Consider the following 18,850-nt stretch of genomic DNA (forward strand, 5'->3'; position numbering starts at 1 on the left):
GGTTTGCTAATCACCAGGTTCCCATCTCCCCTGCATTCCTGTGGCAAGGTGCCTCCCTGGAGCATCTGTCTCCTGCTCGCAAAACTTGAGGACTGGCCGTGATAGGTGGTGGAAGTTTGCACAGCTCTGGCCCTTTCATCCTTCTTGGGGGAAGGAACGTTTGCAAGCACGAAGCCGATCTTTCCTCTTGTTCCCTGCCCCTCTTAAAGATGTGGCTTGCACCAGCTGTCAGAGCAGGTCCCGGTCGGTCGTCTTGCAGGTCTCCCAAGCTGTGCCCTTAGACTGGAGCATCCAGAAAGGGATGTTGCACACTCCTTTGCTTTTCAGCACCATCACCATTCCGGGCCAAACCAGAGCAGGCTTGACACCTGACAAAGCCTGGCTGAAAGTGTCCCTCTGCTTCCCAGGCAGCAGCTTCACGGGCCCTGCAGCAACCGCGCTGCTCTCCGAGGTGGAGCCAGCATCCACGGGGCGAGAGCAGAAGCTTCTCTTTACATTTGTCAGGTTTTGAATTGCCCCCTGGGTATTTAGTGGAGCCAAAATAAAACTAATCCCTCAGTGCATCTGTCCAGGGACCAGAAATGCTTAAAATTGTCTGGGGAGCAGGGGGAGCACAATCGAGTGCCATAGATCAGATGCCCCTGCCCCTGCAATGGAGAGGCTGCAGCAAGCTTCTGCTTTCTTCTTGCCTCTAGTTTCTCTCTTCTCCCACTTGATGCCTGCCCTGCCGTAAGAATACCTTCACGTTTCCAGATTGCCCCTTGTTGCTCTGCTGGAAGCGGGGTCTCACTGCCTGGAGTTTGCTTTTCCTCTCGTGTCATGGTCCGTGTGCTTGCTCATTCACTTTCTCACAAGCAACCGCGAGCACGGGGCTCCTCAGTTCCTCAGCACCCCTCTGAGGGCTGCGTGCTCACATCCAGCAGCGCCACGCAGCTACTGCTTTTCCTACACCTCTCACTGCTTAAATAGAGGCAGAAACGCTTTCTTTTTCCTCATCCCATAAGCTACCTGGACAGCAGGACTGAAGATGGGATAGGCTTTCCTTCCGCCTCCCGTGGCTTTGATGAACAGTCCTTTCGTTTGGGGTATTTGTTCTAAACTTCTTTTAGAAAAGCGGGGTGTGGGACACGATCCCTTCCCCCCGTCGCTGTATTTGCAGGTCTTGGTGATGCCCCGGTGTCTGCCTGGGGTGGCCGAGATCTGAAATCTCTGAGGTGGCCCTCTTGAGCTTGAGGATGATCCGGGCTTGGGGATACGTTTTCTGAACTTAATTTTGGAATGGATGCTGCACATGGATGCTGGGCGTAGGGTCTGGATATTCTCAAAGCTTCCTCTCTGTAGTGGTTTAAAGCATAACCCTCTTGCACTAGCTGCCTTCGGAGAAGCCTGGTGAAGAGCTAGCGCCCGCCCAGCAGCCAGCTGCCCTGCGTTAGCATTTTATATAGATGTATTTTTTAACACTACACGAGATCATCTCTGAGCTTCCTGCGCTCCCTTGTAACAGGCAGGTGTCAGAAGGAGGGTTGGCTCCGAAGCCTCGCCGGCTCGGAGGAACAAATACCGAATTTGAAGACCCAGAGCCAGGCACCTCTTGGCCTTGCAGGTCTGCTCGCAGTGGCCCCGGGCCCTGACGAACCTTTGGCTCCAGGAGTAGGCCCTTGGAGCTGCTCCCCCTCGCCTGCTTCCCCTCTCTGTCCTTCCTTTTTGTTTACCGTGTAACATACCCCTGGGGTTTGTTCATTATTTTTCCAGGTAGAGTAGTTCTTTGTATATAAACGACTGAAAAAAAAAAATAATTGTATGATAAATAAGACAGAGCCACCTAGTTTTGTACCTATCGTGTTTAACTGATGTGAGCTCAGCGACAAGCCGCTCTCTCTATTTTGGTCTTTGTGACGTTATACTCTGCAGAAATGAGCAAATATGATGATGAATAAAAAATATAGAGATAATATAGATTGTACATAAGCTGCCTCTGCGTGGTGGTGTCGGCCTGCGTGACTTCTGTGAGCCAACTTACCATTTTTGCCCAGTTTCAGGGACTGAGACTTGGCTGGTCTTGCCCTCAGTGCCTGGCCTGGCGGCTCTTGTTCAGTAGGAAAGGAAAACTCGTTCTGATTTTGCTGATTTGAAGAGGGAAGATGCATCCAAGAGAGAAAAGCATCACTAAACCTCCAGCAATGAACCTACAAAGCCTTGTACACCGGGATCCAGTTATGGGAGAAGAGGAGGAGCAACACCCAAGAGCATAAATTAGCATTGGTTTGGAATTCAGGAGCTGTGCCCCATCCCACGTCTTTTTGGGGCATAGTTTCTTGAGCGCGTCCTTCAGCCATGCTGAAGGTAATCTCAGAGCCACAGCTCTAGCGCGAGGTTCAAGAACGACCAGACACACTCGCTTTGGAAAAAAAAAAAAAAACAAAAAAAACAACAACTTGCTTTATTTGTAAAGTCTACAAAATACAGAGGAGTCGGGTAGGACACATACTGTAAGTCAGAAAATAAATATTTTTTTTTTGCTCTATATAAGTATAAGATAAAATGTGATTTGCATATATAAAATATAAAGTACGGCTCTGTACCAACATCCTGGCTGTGCCGAGAGGCGGAATGGCAAAGAGGACGTGAAAATAACTTACGGTCGTGCAATAAATAAACCCAAGAGGAGTCGGGGTAGGGGGGGGGGACTCTAACCGCGGTGCCCTCCCCGTGAGCGGCAGGCACCTCTTTTTGGGGAGGGATGGAGGCTGCAGCCGAGGCGGCTGGCGTGGCGATACCCCGGCAGGGGCAGAAAGGGGCGATCACAGGTGGCGGCAGAGGCCACACGAGGCGTCTGCCTCCCGCTACCTCCCCGGTGCTCACCAAACCCAGCTCTCCTCTGGCTCTTAAGCCTTCTGAAGAGCCGGTCGTCCCGTGCTGGGGTCCAAGCTGGAGGAAAACCCCAAGGGAGGCATGACCACCGGCGGGGCGGCTCCCAGGAGCAGGGATGCTCTGTGCCCTGGCTCCCCACCTCCCGCGCCCCCACCTCTCCCTGTAATTCTCGCCGCCTCGATTCCTGCTCCCAGAGGCCAGGACGGCCTTTCCGTGTGCTTTATGGCCAACGGGGCGCAGGGGAGCGCGCGCTGGGCTTGGCCTGGCTGTCCGAGCTGGCCTGCGCCGAGCAAAACAGCGTTTTATCGCCGCTCCAGCTGCCTCTGCTTCCTTCCTGCCCATGCCTCGGCGTTGCAGAAACGCCCGGCTGGGCCGAGCGTCCCGCGGGCAGGAAGAGGCGTGAAGGATGTGCGTGATGGGGACAGGGAAAACAGCACCTCTGCTTCTCCCCTTCATGGGCAACAGCCTGGGCTGAGCCCCTCATGTTCCCTGCCCAAAGGACTCCCCCCTCCATCACCGTCACCTCTGGGCTCCCCCAGCGCTTCCCCACCTGCCCAGCCATTCCCAGGCACCAACCTGCAGCCACTTTCTCTCCCCCCCTCTGACCTGCCACTTTCCCTCACCATCTCCATCCCATCTCATGGGGCCGATCCCAGCCCCTTTCCATCTTTTTCCATCTGCCCATCGCCACCAAACTCTCTCTCTCCCCATTTCCCTCCCTGGTACATGCTCCTGGGAGCGCCTGCGCTGCGCTCAGCTCTCCCCCATCCTCCCCAAAAAAAGGGGCACACCATTTTCCTACCAGCTTGGCACCACGGGACGTTTCCCTGCCTCCAGCCGCGTGGGCTCATCCCCTCCTGCACGCACCCACCAGGGAGAGGGGTGCCCGGACAGGGGGGGCTGTAGCAGGGGATGGCACCGTGGGGTAGTGCCAGGTTTTGGGAGCCACCGCTGCCTCCACGGGGGTCCCCGATGGGGTCCTGTCCACCCCAGCACACACGTGGTGGCAGCTCTCCCTGCATGGAGAGAGCTGACCCAGCAAGAGGAGGTCTGGGGACCGGAGGGGGAGGATTTGGGGGACGTGTCCCAGCGGAGGAGAGGTCAGGGAGGGCTTGGGGAGGCAACCCTCGAGTCGATCCGTGGGGGAAGGTACCCCGGGGGGGGGGGGTCCGTGCCCTGCCGGGGGATGGGGGGCCGGCACTAGGAGTAGGCGGCCTGGTTGGTGCCGGACTTGACGATGGTGATGACGCTGGCGGTGGCCACCTTGGCGGGGGGCCCGTGGGCGGCCACGGTGCGGGCAAAGCCCTGCAGGGCCTCGTACTTGCCGCGCAGGGTGTCGAGCTCCAGGCGCATGGCGGCGTTCTCCCGGGCCAGCTTGTCCACCTCCCACTCCAGCTCCATCTTCTGCTTCTGCAGCTCTTCCTTCTGGCAGACGCGCTTCACCCGGCAGCTGGCGGCGTAGCCCCGGTTCTTCAGCGTCCGCCGGCGCTGCTTCAGCCGCGCCACCTCCTCCTTGGAGAGGCCCCGCAGGTGGTGGTTGAGCTCCCGCACCGACAGCCCCATCAGCTCCTCATCCGACAGCAGCGGCGTGTTCTCCCCCAGCTCCCGCTTCACCTGCGGGAGAGACCGCGTGAGACCCCCGATAACGCATCCCCCCCATAGCCCCCCGGTCTTTCCCCCCCGGCTGCTCACCTTCAGTGCCTTGCTGGAGAGCCCATCCGCAGCCATGGTCGCCCCGTGCCAGCCCTGCCGAACGGCCGAGAGAAGAGCCGGTTACTGCCTGCCGTGCGCCCAGGGGGGACGCCGAGCCCCCTGTCCCACACCCAGCTTCAAAACCTCCCCGTCCCATCCCTCCTTATAAAAAAAGTCCCTAACAGAGGCCAACAACAGCGGGGGAAGGCCAGGCCTCCCGTCCTCCTTCGCCCCCGTCCTCCTTCGCCCCACCGCGGGGATGCTCTGCCCGGGGCACCCCCCGAGCGCCCCAACCTCGCCTCGGGGAGGCCGGGCCTCCTCCCGGGGAGGGCACCGGGGCCGAGATCCGCCTGATGCCTCTCGGAAAGCAGAAGCGGAGGCTCCGCGGGGCGACACCGGGCGGAGGCACCGGGCCGGGCTGGGCACGAGCGGGGTCGCCCCGGGGCGAAGGGTGAGGGCCGCGGCCACGTCGCGGAGCGCGGGCGAGACGGCGTCTCACCGTGATTCAGCAGCGACGGGTGGGGGGTGTGAGAGGGGGGGCACCCGAAAGCCACCCGGACTCTGCCCGTCCCCCTTTTTTTTTTAACTATTGTTTTTTTGTTGAATATTTCCCCAGCCCTACGGGAGGAGGGCGCTGGCTGCCCCAAGCGGCCTTTCCCCGCCTCGGGACCCCCCCGCGCCGCCGGCAGAGCGAGGAAGGCGCGGGGAGGACCCGTGAAAAGGCGAGGGGCTGGAGGGGAAGGGGGAGGCTGATGCAATCGGGGCCCAGGAGGGCGAGACGCGGGGCCGGGAAGGACGCGCGGGCGCCGAGCCGAGCCCGGCCACCTCCCCCCAACCCCGGACCGTCGGTACCGAGCCCACCCCGGCCCCCTGCGCCCCGTGCTTACCGGGAGAGGCCGCGCTCGTCCCCGCGGCGGGCGGGCGGGGCGCGCTGCGCCTCCGGCCCGAGCTGCCCGCGATTACTCACCCGCGGATTCCTTTCATTCATAAAAACACAGTCATGCGCTGACGTCATCCCCTGCCGCGCGCCCCGCCCCCGGGAGGGCCCGCCCGGCCCCGCCCCCTTCCCCTCCCCGCCCTTCACAAAGATGGCGGCCGCGCCTCCCTCCCTCGCCCCGCCCTTCTCTCCCCTCCCCATTCGCTCCTCCCCCTGCTCCGCGCAGCCCATTGGCTCGCCGGCGGGGCGGGGCGGCCACGATTGGCCCGCCCCGGCGGTGCCGGCGGCGGCGGTGTCGCCGCTCGCCGTGGCGCCGCCATGCAGTTCCTGGGGCGGCTGGTGAGCACCCTGAGCGGCGTGGCCCAGGCGCTGGGCAACCCGCACCGCGTCAGGGAGGTGCCCGCCGCCGAGTACGGGCCCGGCCGCTGCCTCCTCAGCGAGGAGGGCCGGCTGCGGCTCTACGGGCCCGGGCCCGGCCGCTACTGGGACTGCGTGCTGCTCTGCCCACACAGCCCGCAGCTCGCCCTGAGGTACGACCCGGCACCGGCCCCCAAAGGGAACCGGGCCCCGGAATGGTCCTGGGCCCCCAAAAGGGAGCCGAGCCCCCAAAGGGAGCTAGGCCCTAAAATGGTTCCAGGCCCCCAAAAGGGGACTGGGCCCCAAAATGGCTCCGGACCCCAAGAGGGAACCGGACCCCAAAATAGCTCTGGCCCCCAAAATGGTTCCTGGCCCCCAAAAGGGAGCCAGGCCCCAAAATGGTCCTGGGCCCCAAAATGGTTCCGGGCCCTAAAATGGCTCTGGGACCCCAAAAGGGAACCGGCCCCCAAAATGGTCCTGGGCCCCCAAAATGGAATTGGGCCCCAAAAGGGAACCAGACCCCAAAAGGGAGCCGGGCCCTAAAATGGCTCAGGGGCTCCAAACTGGCTCCAGGCACCCAAAAGGGAACCGGGCACCAAAATGGTCCTGGACCCCAAAATGCAACTGGGCCCCCAAAAGGGAGCCAGGCCCTAAAATGTCTCCCGGCCCCCCAAAGGGAACCGGGCCCCAAAATGGAACCAGACCCCCAAAATGGTCCTGGGCCCCAAAATGCCCCAGGCCCCCAACCAGCCCCGGGCCCCAAAATAGCCCCGGGGGCTGCGGGCGGGGAGGGTTTGGGAGTGTAACCTGTGGTTTTGGGGTCTCACCTCTCTCCCCCTCTCACCCCCCCGTCCAGGCTCTTCCAGCTCGACGACGAAGCGGAGGCCCTGCAGCGCTTCCAGCACTACGCCGGGCACCTGCGGCCCTTCTACGAGAGCTCGCCCCAGCCGCTGGCGTTGGAGGAGCTCCAGCAGCTCTGCGACTGCCTGCGCAGCCACCCCGGCTGGTCCCCCGCGCACGTCGCGGTGGAGATCGGCCTTCTCGAGGCCTTCCGGCACAACCGCGTCCTGGGGTGAGGGCGCGAGGGCTAGGCTTCCGTGAACATCGAGGTCTGATGCCTTCAGATCAGCTCCCAGGGCGGATGCGTGTCCTTGCCCTCGCAGCCTTCCCGTGCCGTAACGTTTTCTCCTCTCTTGCAGCTGCGTGAACAGCACCGACGGCGAGGATGGCAGCACCCCGCTGCACCTGGCGTGCCGCAAGGGGGACGTGGCCTGCCTGCTGGAGCTGCTCGAGTGCCACGCGCGGGTGGACGTCACCGACCGGAACGGGGAGACGGCTTTCCACTACGCGGTGCGAGGGCACAACCCCCAGATCGTCGAGGTGGGAGCGGGACGGGAATGGGTCCTCTCTGTGCGGGGAGGTGTGAGGGAGGAAAACAGCCCAGGGCTGCAGCCTGGGGAGAGGAAGGGCAGCTAGCTCCGCTGCGGCATCGTGTGAATGCCCTCGGCTGGTTTCAGTGCAGCTTCCCATAAGCGGACTCCAAGTTCCACTCTGCAGTGGAACAGTTCTGTAAAGCAGCAGTTTTCTCAGAAAGTGCCCTTCGTTGGCACTTTGCTTCAGGCCTTAATGCTAACTTTCTCAGCCCTTGGCTGTCCCTTCAACATCTCCTCCCAACAGGGCCTTTAGCTCAGGGTGGGGTGCTCCAGGCGTACGTTTCCTGCAGACCGAGGGCTGGTTTGGAGCTGCACTGACCTCTCCTCAGCCTGCACAACCTCTTTGAACCCAGCGGTGCTGGGGACAGCGATCAGAGCCTCAGGGCAGAGACAGTCTGAAGCCAGGGGCGCTCTCGATTGCCGGGAGGCGCCAGGCAGAGCGGCTGGGCCCACAGGGGTGTGGGAGCGCCCTCCGCTTCGCTCCTCAGGTCTGTCAGCTCCGGGGCACTGGGTGCCAGACGGGCTCTCGCCTACAGCTGCACCCCCCCGTGTTTGCTCAACACGTCTTGTGACAGCTCTCCTGCTGCCTGCCAGACCGGTGGGGTTTCCTAATGTGAGGTGGCGGAGGGATGACGATCGATCGGGGCTTGCCGCGCTGGAGCGGGGCAGTTTGGGCCTTTGTATTAAAAACACATCCTCTTCCTGTATTTCTCTGATTTTGGCGACTCGGCTTGTTAAAGAAATACTTTCAGTTCCTAGCAGTCTTCTGTTTGTTTCTCTTTCTCTTTTGATTCCTTGCTAAACCGAAGAAAAGAAACTAAATTCCTGCTTTTCTTGCCCCAGGACTTTCAGGGCTTCCCCAGCGGGACATCTGTGTGCAACAGCCCTGCGCTGTGATTTAACCTGGAAGCAGCCACGCAGCACACGGCCACTCGCTTGCTCCCCGCTCCCTCCCCAGCTGGATGGCGCGGGGAGACAATCAGACTGAAAAAAAAGCCAGAGAACTCGTGGGCTGAGAAAAAGACAGCATAATAGGAAAGAACAAAGGAAGAAAAGGGGGGAAAGCAAGTGATGCGAAACGCCATTGCTCGCTGCCAGTGACCAATGCCCAGCCAGTTGCTGAGCAATGGCAGCCCCCCTCAGCCAACTCCCCCCGTTTTATTGCCGAGCACAATGTCACGTGCTGTGGAGTATCCTGGCTACGTCCCTTCCCAGCACCTCGGGCATCCCCGGCCTTGCTGGCAGGCAGCTTGAGAAATGGGAAAAGTCTTGATTCCGTGTCTCCTGAGGAGGAGAAAATATAGGAGCATCGCGAGGAGCCCTGTCTGTAGAGCTACCATGTCTCGTCTGTCTTTTATTTATTTATTGCCTTCTCCTACTTATTTATTGCCTCCTCTCCCCAGATCCTGGGCAGAACCCCGACTGTTAGCTTGGACCACCTGAGCCGCGAAGGGCTGACCCCTCTGCACCTGGCTTGTCAGCTGGGCAAAGAAGACATGGTTCGGTCGCTGCTGAAATGCCGGGCCAGCTGCGGTGTCGTGGGGACGCTGGGCTACCCCATCCACACAGCTCTCAAGTACTCCCACAAGGGGTAGGTAGCCACTGGGGCTGCCAGAGCAGCGCTCTTCCTCCCGTCTGGGGCCCTGTCTGCTTGCTCTGCGTTGTCCAAGGCTGGGCAGTGCTCGTCAGGGAGGATTCCTCTGCTGAGGACATCACGGAGCTGCCAGAAGAGCAGCGGAGTGCTGGTGTGGAAGAAAGAGACACGTTCAGGAAAAAAAAAAAAAGGTTTTCCCTGAATTTATCTACAGGTTATTACTTCGTATGATATAATGAGAGAGGCACACACCAAAGAAAAGGAAAAAAAAAAAAGTTTGTGCAATGCTTTCTCAGAATGAGCTGTGAGATGACTTACCAATGCTTAAATGCTCTTATTACCTGCTGTACCTCTGCCTTCTGTCTCTGGGTGCTTTGATCCTAATAAGCTTTCGTTCCAAAGCGTAGTTATTTCCGTCTCCTGTGGGCAGAAGTACTCCTGACCCTCAATTAACACACTCTGAATCAAGAGACGCAATGTTTACTTCCTGTTCCCTTTTTTTTTCAGGGAGAAATTTGATTCTCTTTGTGCTTTCTAATGCTTATTTTCATAGCGTCCAAGCCCTACAGAAAGGGCCCTCAGCAATGACTGCTGCTGATTTCCACCAGGCCCTGTGCAGGAGGCAGGTGCTGATGTGAACCCTGGGGTGGGTGTCTGGCGTCTCGGTTCATCTCGTTGTCTTCCCCAGGTGTGCCCAGGCCATCCTCGAGGTGGACGCCAGCCAGGTCCGCTCCAGGGACCCGCGCCACGAAGCCACCCCGCTGCACTGGGCGAAGAAGGCAGAGGTAAGCAGAGCCAACGTACCTGTTGAGCTGATTGAAACTGATTCTCTTCGCTCTCTGCTGACCCGTGCTGTTTGCTGCCGGGAGCAGTGGAACCTTGTGAAACAAAAAACAAATCCCCAAACTGGCATGCTTGTCCCAGTAATTCGCCCCTTGTTGTGAAACCGCCAGCTTGTCCCTTTTCCCTGCTTGTGAAATGGCACCGCTGCCACTGAAGCAGCGTTACCCCTGGGGGGAGCTCTCTTCTCATTGTCTGCCGGCTTAAGGAAGGGAGGCAGGATGGTGCTTTAAACCGTGAGGGTAGTGTGAGGTAGGCGCGGGGTCATGGTACGGAGGGTGCAGTCCTGCGAGAGGTATGGAGATCGGTGGGGTGATATGCTGGAGCACCTGTAAGGGGGTTGTTTTAAGCAGAGAACGCTTCAGGGGAAGGACCATTTTCCCTCCTGCACTATCACGTCCCTCTCAGAAGTTTGGTGCAGGATGAAACTTAGTCTTACAAGGAGGAGAAGATAAGAAAAAGCAAACTTCTTCCCTCCGGTCTGCAAGGATTCTGGCCTGAGGAGGAACCGTTTGTCCATTGCCACCAGCCAGTCGTTACGCTTGCGTATAAGACCCAAAACATCCAGAAGCTGTAGCCAGGTCGTGAAACCATCAGCTAACTCTGTGGCAGAAGGCAGAGAAGCCCCATTTCCAGCGCCTGGGACAATGCAGCTGGCTCCTGCCACGGCCAGGCGAAGGCTGCTGTGCTTGCCTGGCTCGTGTGAGCGCCCAGGCAGTTGTCCTCACGACCTCTTTCTCGTTCCTTGACCTGCATGCTTGGGCACAGATGACGCAGCTGCTGCTGAAGTACGGCTCTGAGGTGAACGTGAGCAGCCGGACAGCCGACATGGCCCTGCACATTGCGGTCAAGAGGGGCCGCTTTGACTGCGCCATGGTGCTGCTGACACACGGCGCCAACACCAACGCCAGGGGTCAGGATGGCAACACGCCGCTGCATCTGGCCATGAAGGTGAGAGGTTTTCTGCAGAGGCTGCTGGGGAGGGGAGAGGGTAAGGGCTGAGGCAAGGGCTGACGCTTTTGAAATGCTGACTGTTGTCTTTCATGGAGCAATCCTCGTGGGTGCTTTGGCTAATGGAAGGAGGAGGGAGGGACTGAGAGATGTGGCTGAGGGGAGCGTGGCTTTTGACTGAGCTTTCCCTTGCCTCCTAGCACGACCACCTGGATATGATCAAAGCAATTGTTGTGTTTGGAGGAGATGTGGAGATCCCCAATGATTTCGGGGAGACACCAGGGCTGTTGGCAGCCAGGAGCAGCAAAGGTGAGGGAGAACCAGCAACTGGCATCCTGTGTCCCTTTGTTTTGTCCTGGAGAGGTGAAAGCACACCAAGCATAGGCAATGCTTCTCCAGAATGCTTTCCCAGCTTCTAGTTGCTCACAGGACCAGCACTTGCTAAGCTAGTGGCATAGGCTTTGTGTCAATGGCCCGTGATGAATTTCTCCTCTGTGAGACAGAGAAGCAAGAGGAAAAGCTGGCACGCACTCCCTCTCCTCAAGCCGTGGTGCTGGGCACTGCAGACTCACAGCGGGATGGGAATCTGACTGAGCTGCCCAGGCATAAGCAGGCACGGGCTGTTCTTCCACAGCAAGAAGCGTGCGTGGCACAAACCCTTCAAGCTGCATGGCACTGGCCGCGCCTGCTGTGCACAGGTCCTGCTGCCCCGTGACAAGGCAGATTCAGGACGTGCTTTCCTCTTTCCCTGGGTTATCCCAGCGGTTTTGTGCGGGCCACGGCTGCTGTGAATTTTGCAGACCCCCCAGGTGTGTGCGTGCACTGATTCTCTTTCTGCTCTGTGACTCCCGCTGCGTCACCTAAGGTGCGAACCGGAAAGTGCTCTTAGACCTGCTGCAAACTGTAGGGACTCAGCGCTGCCACCCACCCAATCCCGACTCCCAAAGCCTGCCACCATCTGACGCCTCCTTCTTCCTGGAAGGCCCATCTTCCCCGCGGAGCAGCTTCAACAGCTTAGGTAAAGCCTTCCCTGGCCCTCCCTCGCTTTCCTCTTTTCTAGCTTCAGACCTGTTCTTCGGACAGCCCGTGCTCCGGGGGCTGTCTCCTAGCTCTCGCTTTCTGGCCACTCTGTCCTCGTTCAGCTGGACCCAGACTCTTTTTCTCCGCTTTCCGTGTGCGTGTACTCTAAGCTCTCACACTAAGCTCGTGCTCTATAGACATGACACAAGGCAGCTCTGTAGGGAGGAAAGGGAAGGCCGTTTCCCTCACCCCTCTGGAAGAGATGGAGGACTTGTTTGCGTACGTGCAGTCACACACAGAAGGGCAGGCACTTGCTGGTTAGTCTTAAGGACATCCCAGTGGGCAGAAGGATACCGAAGTGTCCCTTGTTCAGATCCCGGGGGCCACTGGTTGGGAGAGGGAAAGGAGGAGGCCAAGGATAAGTGACCCTGGGTACAGGATTTGCATTATCCATAGGAAGAGCCAAACTCAGGCCGCTTGTGCTCTGTACTGCCCAGTCTGAGTAAGTCAAGCTTTCACCCTCTGGGGAGCTGCAGAGCTTTGGGCAGAGGCAGCAGTGGGTGAGCGGGCTTGGAGGGAGGCTCTGACATCGTGGTGAGGGCATGCAGGGAGATGACAGCTGCTTGTGGTCCATTTTCCCTCTGGAAATGGTGGTTTCCATTGCAAAGGCCTTCCTGTGGGGCCAGAGGACATCCCCCTCAGGCTCTCTGTCTGTGTCACCCCAAGTCTCGCTGGCTGGAGACCTCAGGACTTCTCACCACGGCCTTGTGGCGGTGCCCCACCGAGTTTCAGCTCTCTTACGCTGACAGCACAAGGCCCTTTTCCAGCACGGACTCTGGCTCTCGAAGAAGCTCCTCGCTGTGTTCTCCGTCATCCACAGCTACCTTCCAGCCTGGGTGCTGGCAGCAGTATTTAACCTCTCTTCCCCGTCTTCTTCTTTTGGTTTCACAGGCTGCCTTCTCACCTAGGCTGGACTGGGGCCCTGGGTTTACGTCAGCCGAGGGGTAATGACAAGCCTTCCTGTCCCCAGACCTCTCCTGCCTAGGTTACCTCGCAGGAGTAGATTTAGGTTGTATCTTACGGCTTGCAGTAGTGGGCATGCTGCTAGGCTCCAGCTCCTCTCTCGCCCGTGGCGCTCAACGTCTGCTTCTCCAAATCCTTCGTCTTTGCCAGCATACCTCCAGCTGCCTGCTCTGGAGAAGGGGGTTTCTCCTCTGGCGTGGGGTTTGTTTTGGGGGGTACCTGGTGGTTACGGGTAAGATGGCTTGTGTTTCCTGCAGGGAGCTTTGACCGGGAAGGGCGTTGGATGTTCTCTGCGTTACTCTGGTGGAAATCATTTACCAGGGGGGTGGGAAGTTTGGGTACCCTGGCCAGTTTTTGGGGGGGCAGAGAGAAAGGAGGAAGAATAATAAAAGGCTTTCTAATCAATTAAGTATTACTTGGTTGACTGGTACCTCTGAGGCACTCGTCAGAGGGTTCAGGTAGCTAATTTGTCTCTCATTTTTTATTTTTCTTCTTGCATATTCATGGCCTTCTAGGGTACAGGGACATTCTGTATGCTTCTGCAATGCTTGGACAGTTCTTGAAGACACCAGATGTCACGGACTCGCCCAGGGAGGGTGGAAGAAGGTAAGTGAGGAATAGCTTCTGTCCAGACTTGTGTGCTAATTGAAGGCGAACCTCATCTTGAGGAAGAGAGACAGGATGGTCTTATTTTATTTCTTGTTTGTTTGGTCATTATGTTGTCCGCAGCAGTGTTCCTGGCCCGGTTTCCCATCCCCCGGGCCACGTGCTGAGATTGGTAAACTGTGCCACCGTTCCTGTGAGCTGTGTCTGTCTCTCTGCAGTTACGACCGCCTCCTGTGTCTGGATGGAGGGGGCATCCGGGGCCTGGTGCTCATCCAGCTCCTGCTGGCGATTGAAAAGGCCGCGGGGCGTCCCATTCGGGAGATTTTCGACTGGATCGCAGGGACCAGCACCGGGGGCATCTTGGCCTTGGCTATTGTACACGGTGAGGCAAATACCGGGCTCGTTCTCACTCCTGTGGGACCAAGCACCCTTCTGGGTGGAAGGGGTGTGGGGTGGGAGCTGCCTCTCTGGGAGTCCTGCCTGAGATTTGTCCTCCCTACCTGAGGAGGGAAGGTACATCCGTCAATGAAGGAAAATCCAGACCTGTTTTTGCTCTTGCTTCTCACACCAGTTGGTCTGGATTCGGGGGAGGTGCATGGTGGCAGAGTACAACGTTCTGCTCTTCCCGCTCTCCCCCGGTGGTTGTACAGCAAGGTGATCAGCACTTACTAGCAGTAGGAAACTCAGCTCCAGCCTTGCCTTTCCTCTTTAACCCTTCCCCATTGTGCTGTTGATGTCCAAGCAGCGACAGGCAGCCTGGGAAGGGGACGAGGTTGGGGGCGATGCCTCCCACCACCCTCTGCTCCGGGAAAGTCCACGCTCTGACGTGCTGTTTGTTCTGCCTGCCCTCCCTCCTTCCCCGCGCTCCTCCCGGTGCTGCCTCAGGGAAGTCCATGGACTACATGCGCTGCCTGTACTTCCGCATGAAGGACATGGTGTTCCGGGGCTCTCGGCCCTACGAGTCGGAGCCCCTGGATGAGTTCTTGAAGAAGGAATTTGGGGAAAACACCAAAATGACAGATGTCCAGAAACCCAAGTAAGTCCTGCTTGGGGCTGTGCTGGCGGCTCTCTTGGGAATGCTCTGGATGCCACTTGGCGTATGTTTGGCATCTGCTTTGAGCACATCTGCAGAACCTGTGATGGGTAGACTGTGGAAGCCATAAGCATGTATTTTTTTCCATTTTGCTCTTAACTTTCTTGCCCTTTCCCCCAGAGTTATTGTGACAGGGACGTTGTGTGACCGGCAGCCAGCTGAGCTCCACCTCTTCCGGAATTACCCCGTACCAGAGACAAAAGTCTCCACGGAATATAAAACAACCGCATCTTTCAAACCACTCACTCGGCCAGAAGGTAAATGTGGGCACGCAGCAGGTCTCTCAGACACAGGAGAGTTCCTGTTTCTCCCCCTGTTGTTCTGAAAATCGGGGTGTCCCAGCAGCAGCTGCCCCCCGTGAAGGGGGGATGCTCCTTGCACGAGGGAAAGCTGCTGAAAGAGGCACGTCTGCTCCTCTCTCTCCCTGCAGACCAGCTGGTATGGCGTGCCGCTCGCTGCAGCGGTGCGGCTCCCACCTATTTCCGGCCCATAGGGCGCTTTTTGGACGGCGGGCTGCTAGCAAACAACCCGACCCTCGATGCCATGGCGGAGATCCACGAGTACAACAAGTCTCTGATCAAGAAGGTGAGGGAAATCCTGGCCCTGACGGGTAGCTGGGACTTTGTTTCCTCCACTGAGTCTCCCCTGAAGAGGAGGAGAGGCTGGGAATGGGTGGGGGAAAAAAACAATGTAGTGCTGCAGCACTCTTGAAGCAAGTTTATGGAGGGGGTTGTGCATTGGGAATGCTGGCTGAGAGGTGAAATACCCCCTCTGACAAGGGTATAAGATGGGGAGGCTGGAATCAGAGGCAGTCTTTGCCTACCAGGGCTGTAAGAGGCAGAAGAAAATGATGGTTCCTCATGAAGCCACGTGGATTATACCTGTCTCACCAGACAGCACTGAAGTAGGAGAACGTGGGAGAGAAAAGGTTACTGAGCCTTTTGCCTTGGTTATCAGAACTTCCAACAAACTGTCGTGAAATTAATATTTCACCTTAATTGTGTGTTCTTGCAAATAAATCTCTTTTTTTGTCCGCAGGGTCAGAGGCAGAAAGTAAGAAAATTGGGGTTGGTGGTCTCCCTAGGGACAGGGAAGCCTCCACAGGTCCCGGTGAGCTCTGTGGATGTCTTCCGCCCCTCCAACCCCTGGGAGCTGGCAAAGACGGTCTTTGGGGCCAGAGAGCTCGGCAAGATGGTGGTGGATTGTGTGAGTACGGGGAGGAGGGGAAGAGCCTCGGGGTTGCTTCCAGAAAGGGAGCAGAGGTTTCCAGTCTTCAGCTTCTTCCTTTTGGAAGGAAACTGAATTTTCCTTGGAATTGCTCCAACCACAGGAAATTCAAGGAATTGGGGGTAAGGGGTAACTTAAAAACTGTGTGAGCGCAGCAGGTCTGAATCCCTGTCTGCCTGTTTGGTGTTTCAAGTGCCAAGAGAGGTGCAGTTCTTGCAGCTGAAAGGAGCTAAGGTCAGGATGGTGGTCAGTGACTCCTAGGAACACTTGCAGGTGTGAGTTTGTGGAGCTGGAATCTTTCCAGGGAGCGTGGATTATCAGCTGAGCAATGTAGACCAAAAAAAATTATGCTTCAGCATGACAGCAAGTCTTTTTTTTAAGAAAAGCTTTATTATCCCCACTAGAGCAATTAGCAAGTGCTTGAAAAGCGGGAGTATTACTAATAAGAAGCAGCAGCTCAGAGCTGTGGTTAGGAGTGTGCGATAGGCGTATGATTTTGCATGCTTCAGAAAGAAGCTCATTAGATACCGTGCATGAATACATTCCACATGAATGAAAGCTGGGAGGATCAGAACTGAGGACCTGACTGTAATCTTGATAATGTGGCTTCCTCTCTTTTTAGCTTCCTAAAGCCTGAAAATACCTGGGGAGGCCCCTCTGTCTTCCCTACCTTTTCTTTCAGGTGTCCCAGGATAGCACAGATAATCACAGGCTCTGCTGGTACCGGGTTGTGGAATAGAAATGGATAGAGATGAAGTCCCAAAGAGGCTATGATTCAGAGCATCCTGGGGGGTTTCTTATGGGAATTCACTCTGTGCTGTGACAGGAGGGTCTGTAGGGTGCAATTCCTTGCATCCTGAGGATCAAGAGTGATATATTCTTATAGCTGGAGAAAAAAAAAAAAGCCACTGCACTCTTGTTGGTGATCTTTGCCATCCAGGATGCACTTTCTCCTGGTTTTCCCTTTCCCTCCGTGGCTTGTGCTGTTGAGCTTGGTGCCAGGGAAGCCTCCTGCAGGCAGGGGATGGGCAGCGTGTCAGTCCTGCCCTAACTGCGGGCCCGTTTCTCCCGCAGTGCACTGACGCAGATGGCCCAGCTGTGGATCGTGCCAGGGCCTGGTGTGAGATGACGGATATCCCATATTTCCGGTAAGAGCTTCCTTTCTGCTCCCTGCACAGACCCGTTGTCAGCCTCCAGATCTGGCTGGGGCATGTGTCATCCCAAATCACGTCGCCTCCAGGGGTGTGCCAGCCTAGTCCTGTTCCCCTGCCCCCTTCCTCAGGCTTCGTGTCTTAAATGCAGCGGTAGCTGAACTGCGGCTCAGCAAGGAGTGCAGCTGGGCTTTGAAGGTGTGGGGGAAAGGCCTCCAGCCTGCAATTCCCCCCAGATAAGGGGAAACGAACGCCCTGGGAAGCAGGAGCCAGGTTCTGCTGTGACTCTTGTGCTTGGGATACTCACTGCCTTGCTGCCTTCGTGTCTGTGCCCCGCTGGTGATAATATCTCGGTGTCCGCAGGCTCAGCCCTCAGCTGCACACGGATGTGATGCTGGACGAGGTGAATGACACGGTGCTGGTGAACGCCCTCTGGGACACCCAGCTGTACATCTACCAGCAGCGGGAGCAGTTCGAGCGGCTGGTGCGGGACCTTTGCCGATGACTGGCCTGGAGGTGTCCCTCCTGCATCCCCGTGGCAAGGAGCAGCAGATGCCGAAACGGCTCGGGTTTGCCCCAGATGTTGAGGTGGGGGGAGGGACTACTACTGCTAATTAGAAATTAATCATATTTAATAGACAACAGTGCACATACACATACTCCAGGACAGCTATGAAATACTGACAGTTAGCATTGTACTACAGCCCGATCCCCACTGCTGTGCTTGGTTTTGCTGCCCTGCTCTCTGACCTTACAGCCCTTCCCAGGAGCCAGAGCCCCCATCTACCCTGAGCTGGAGCAGCCGGAGCCCGGCTCCTGTCTGTGCAGCACCCCCAGTGAGAAAGCACCGTGCACCTTCCTGCATCACAGAATGAGCCAATGCCAGATAAAGCTTCAAGGATTGCTTTCCCTGCTTGGACCGAGGTGGTTCTGAGCCTAGGGTGGGGAAGGGGATCCTTTGCTCAATACTCCTGGCTTGGAGGGAGGCGGAAACTCTGCAACCTTCTGCAGTAGAGATGGAAAATACTGTGACTGGCACTGGGAGAAGGGGGAACCCTTCCTGAACCAGTTGCCACCTGTAATGCCCTCCCCTTTTCTCTTCAGAGGTGACTGAGGTTCTGACAGCACCTCTGGTGGGAGCAGACCCCCCCAGGGGCTGTTTTGTGTCCCCTGACTTGTTGTGACAGTCTGCTCGAGGGCTGAGATGTGAAAACCCGCCTTGTCTCATGGCAAGCTCAAGATGAGGGATAACAGTAGAGGGATTTTCTCTACAGTAGTGTGCAATCGAACCTGAGCTCAGGTCCCACCAAAGCAACTGACCCTGTGACGATTTGGATTGACCATTTTTACTGCTGGAAATCCCATTGTGACTTCTGTACTAAATGTTTCTGTAGCAAATCTTGCATATTTATAAATGACGTATGTATCCGTCGGAAGGAGTTCTGAGAAGTAACCTTAAAATCTGAACTCTTCAGCATTTGCTCCTGAGTGGACGGACTGCCGTTATGAACAAAAACTAACATGACTTGAAATAAAGAGAGGCTAAGATTTGGCTCTGTTGTGATGTGGTCCATGTTTGTCTCGTTCCCCTGCGTCCTGCAACATCACAAGGGGGGCTTACCAGCTGCAGCCTGTGCAGAGGCTTTGGGGCAGCTCCCACGTGAGGATCATTTTGGAGACTAACACTGAAATCCCTCAGGCTACAACTGGCTAGGGATGGGTGGGTCCTGGACAAGGTAACTGCTGCAAGCCTGCTGGCTTCGGTGCCCATTGCTACCCAGAGGATGCTGCTGGCTGGGGTGTGGGTGCTGAGTCCTGAATAGGGCTAAAAATTGCCTATTTGCCTAAAAATTGCCTATATCTTCAGTTTTACAAAGGAGATTGCATGGACTTGTTTAGGATGGAGTAAAGGTTTTCTTTTTTCTAATGGAAAAACTTACCTTCCTGGGGAAAAACAGCCACACAGCTTGGGATAGAGAGAACAGAAGCTCTCTTCTGCTTTTTACCCCCAGCTTGGGCTCTCCCCCTCTTTTTATAAGCCAGCCCCACCTGCAC

General features: G+C 57.1%; 2 protein-coding genes across 5 annotated transcripts; one reads left to right on the forward strand and one right to left on the reverse strand.

Moving 5' to 3' along the window:
- Positions 1-2,407: 2,407 nt before the first annotated feature.
- Positions 2,408-5,575, reverse strand: MAFF (MAF bZIP transcription factor F). 3 transcript variants are annotated; one of them, XM_035339386.1, is made up of 3 exons: positions 5,451-5,575; positions 4,564-4,617; positions 2,408-4,485 (listed from the first exon to the last, which is right to left on the reverse strand). In XM_035339386.1, the coding sequence occupies exons 2-3, from the start codon at positions 4,597-4,599 to the stop codon at positions 4,072-4,074; spliced, it is 450 nt and encodes a 149-aa protein (XP_035195277.1). In that variant the 5' UTR covers positions 4,600-4,617; positions 5,451-5,575; the 3' UTR covers positions 2,408-4,071. The 3 variants fall into 3 exon arrangements, with proteins under 3 accessions (XP_035195277.1, XP_035195270.1, XP_035195285.1); XM_035339379.1 differs by having other exon boundaries at positions 5,531-5,549; XM_035339394.1 differs by lacking the exon at positions 5,451-5,575 and adding an exon at positions 4,960-4,965.
- Positions 5,576-5,774: 199 nt separating this feature from the next.
- On the forward strand, positions 5,775-18,354 carry PLA2G6 (phospholipase A2 group VI). Of its 2 annotated transcripts, XM_035339265.1 has the most exons (16): positions 5,775-6,030; positions 6,714-6,929; positions 7,057-7,237; positions 8,694-8,881; positions 9,573-9,669; positions 10,493-10,675; positions 10,876-10,984; positions 11,541-11,693; positions 13,234-13,324; positions 13,543-13,706; positions 14,210-14,360; positions 14,538-14,674; positions 14,848-15,002; positions 15,456-15,623; positions 16,719-16,792; positions 17,159-18,354. In XM_035339265.1, exons 1-16 carry the CDS (start codon positions 5,819-5,821, stop codon positions 17,298-17,300), a joined length of 2,421 nt encoding a protein of 806 aa, XP_035195156.1. In that variant the 5' UTR covers positions 5,775-5,818; the 3' UTR covers positions 17,301-18,354. The 2 variants fall into 2 exon arrangements, with proteins under 2 accessions (XP_035195156.1, XP_035195163.1); XM_035339272.1 differs by lacking the exon at positions 11,541-11,693.
- Positions 18,355-18,850: the final 496 nt, after the last annotated feature.

The sequence above is a fragment of the Oxyura jamaicensis genome, chromosome 1 (assembly GCF_011077185.1).
Source record: "Oxyura jamaicensis isolate SHBP4307 breed ruddy duck chromosome 1, BPBGC_Ojam_1.0, whole genome shotgun sequence".
Taxonomy (NCBI): Eukaryota; Metazoa; Chordata; class Aves; order Anseriformes; family Anatidae; genus Oxyura; species Oxyura jamaicensis.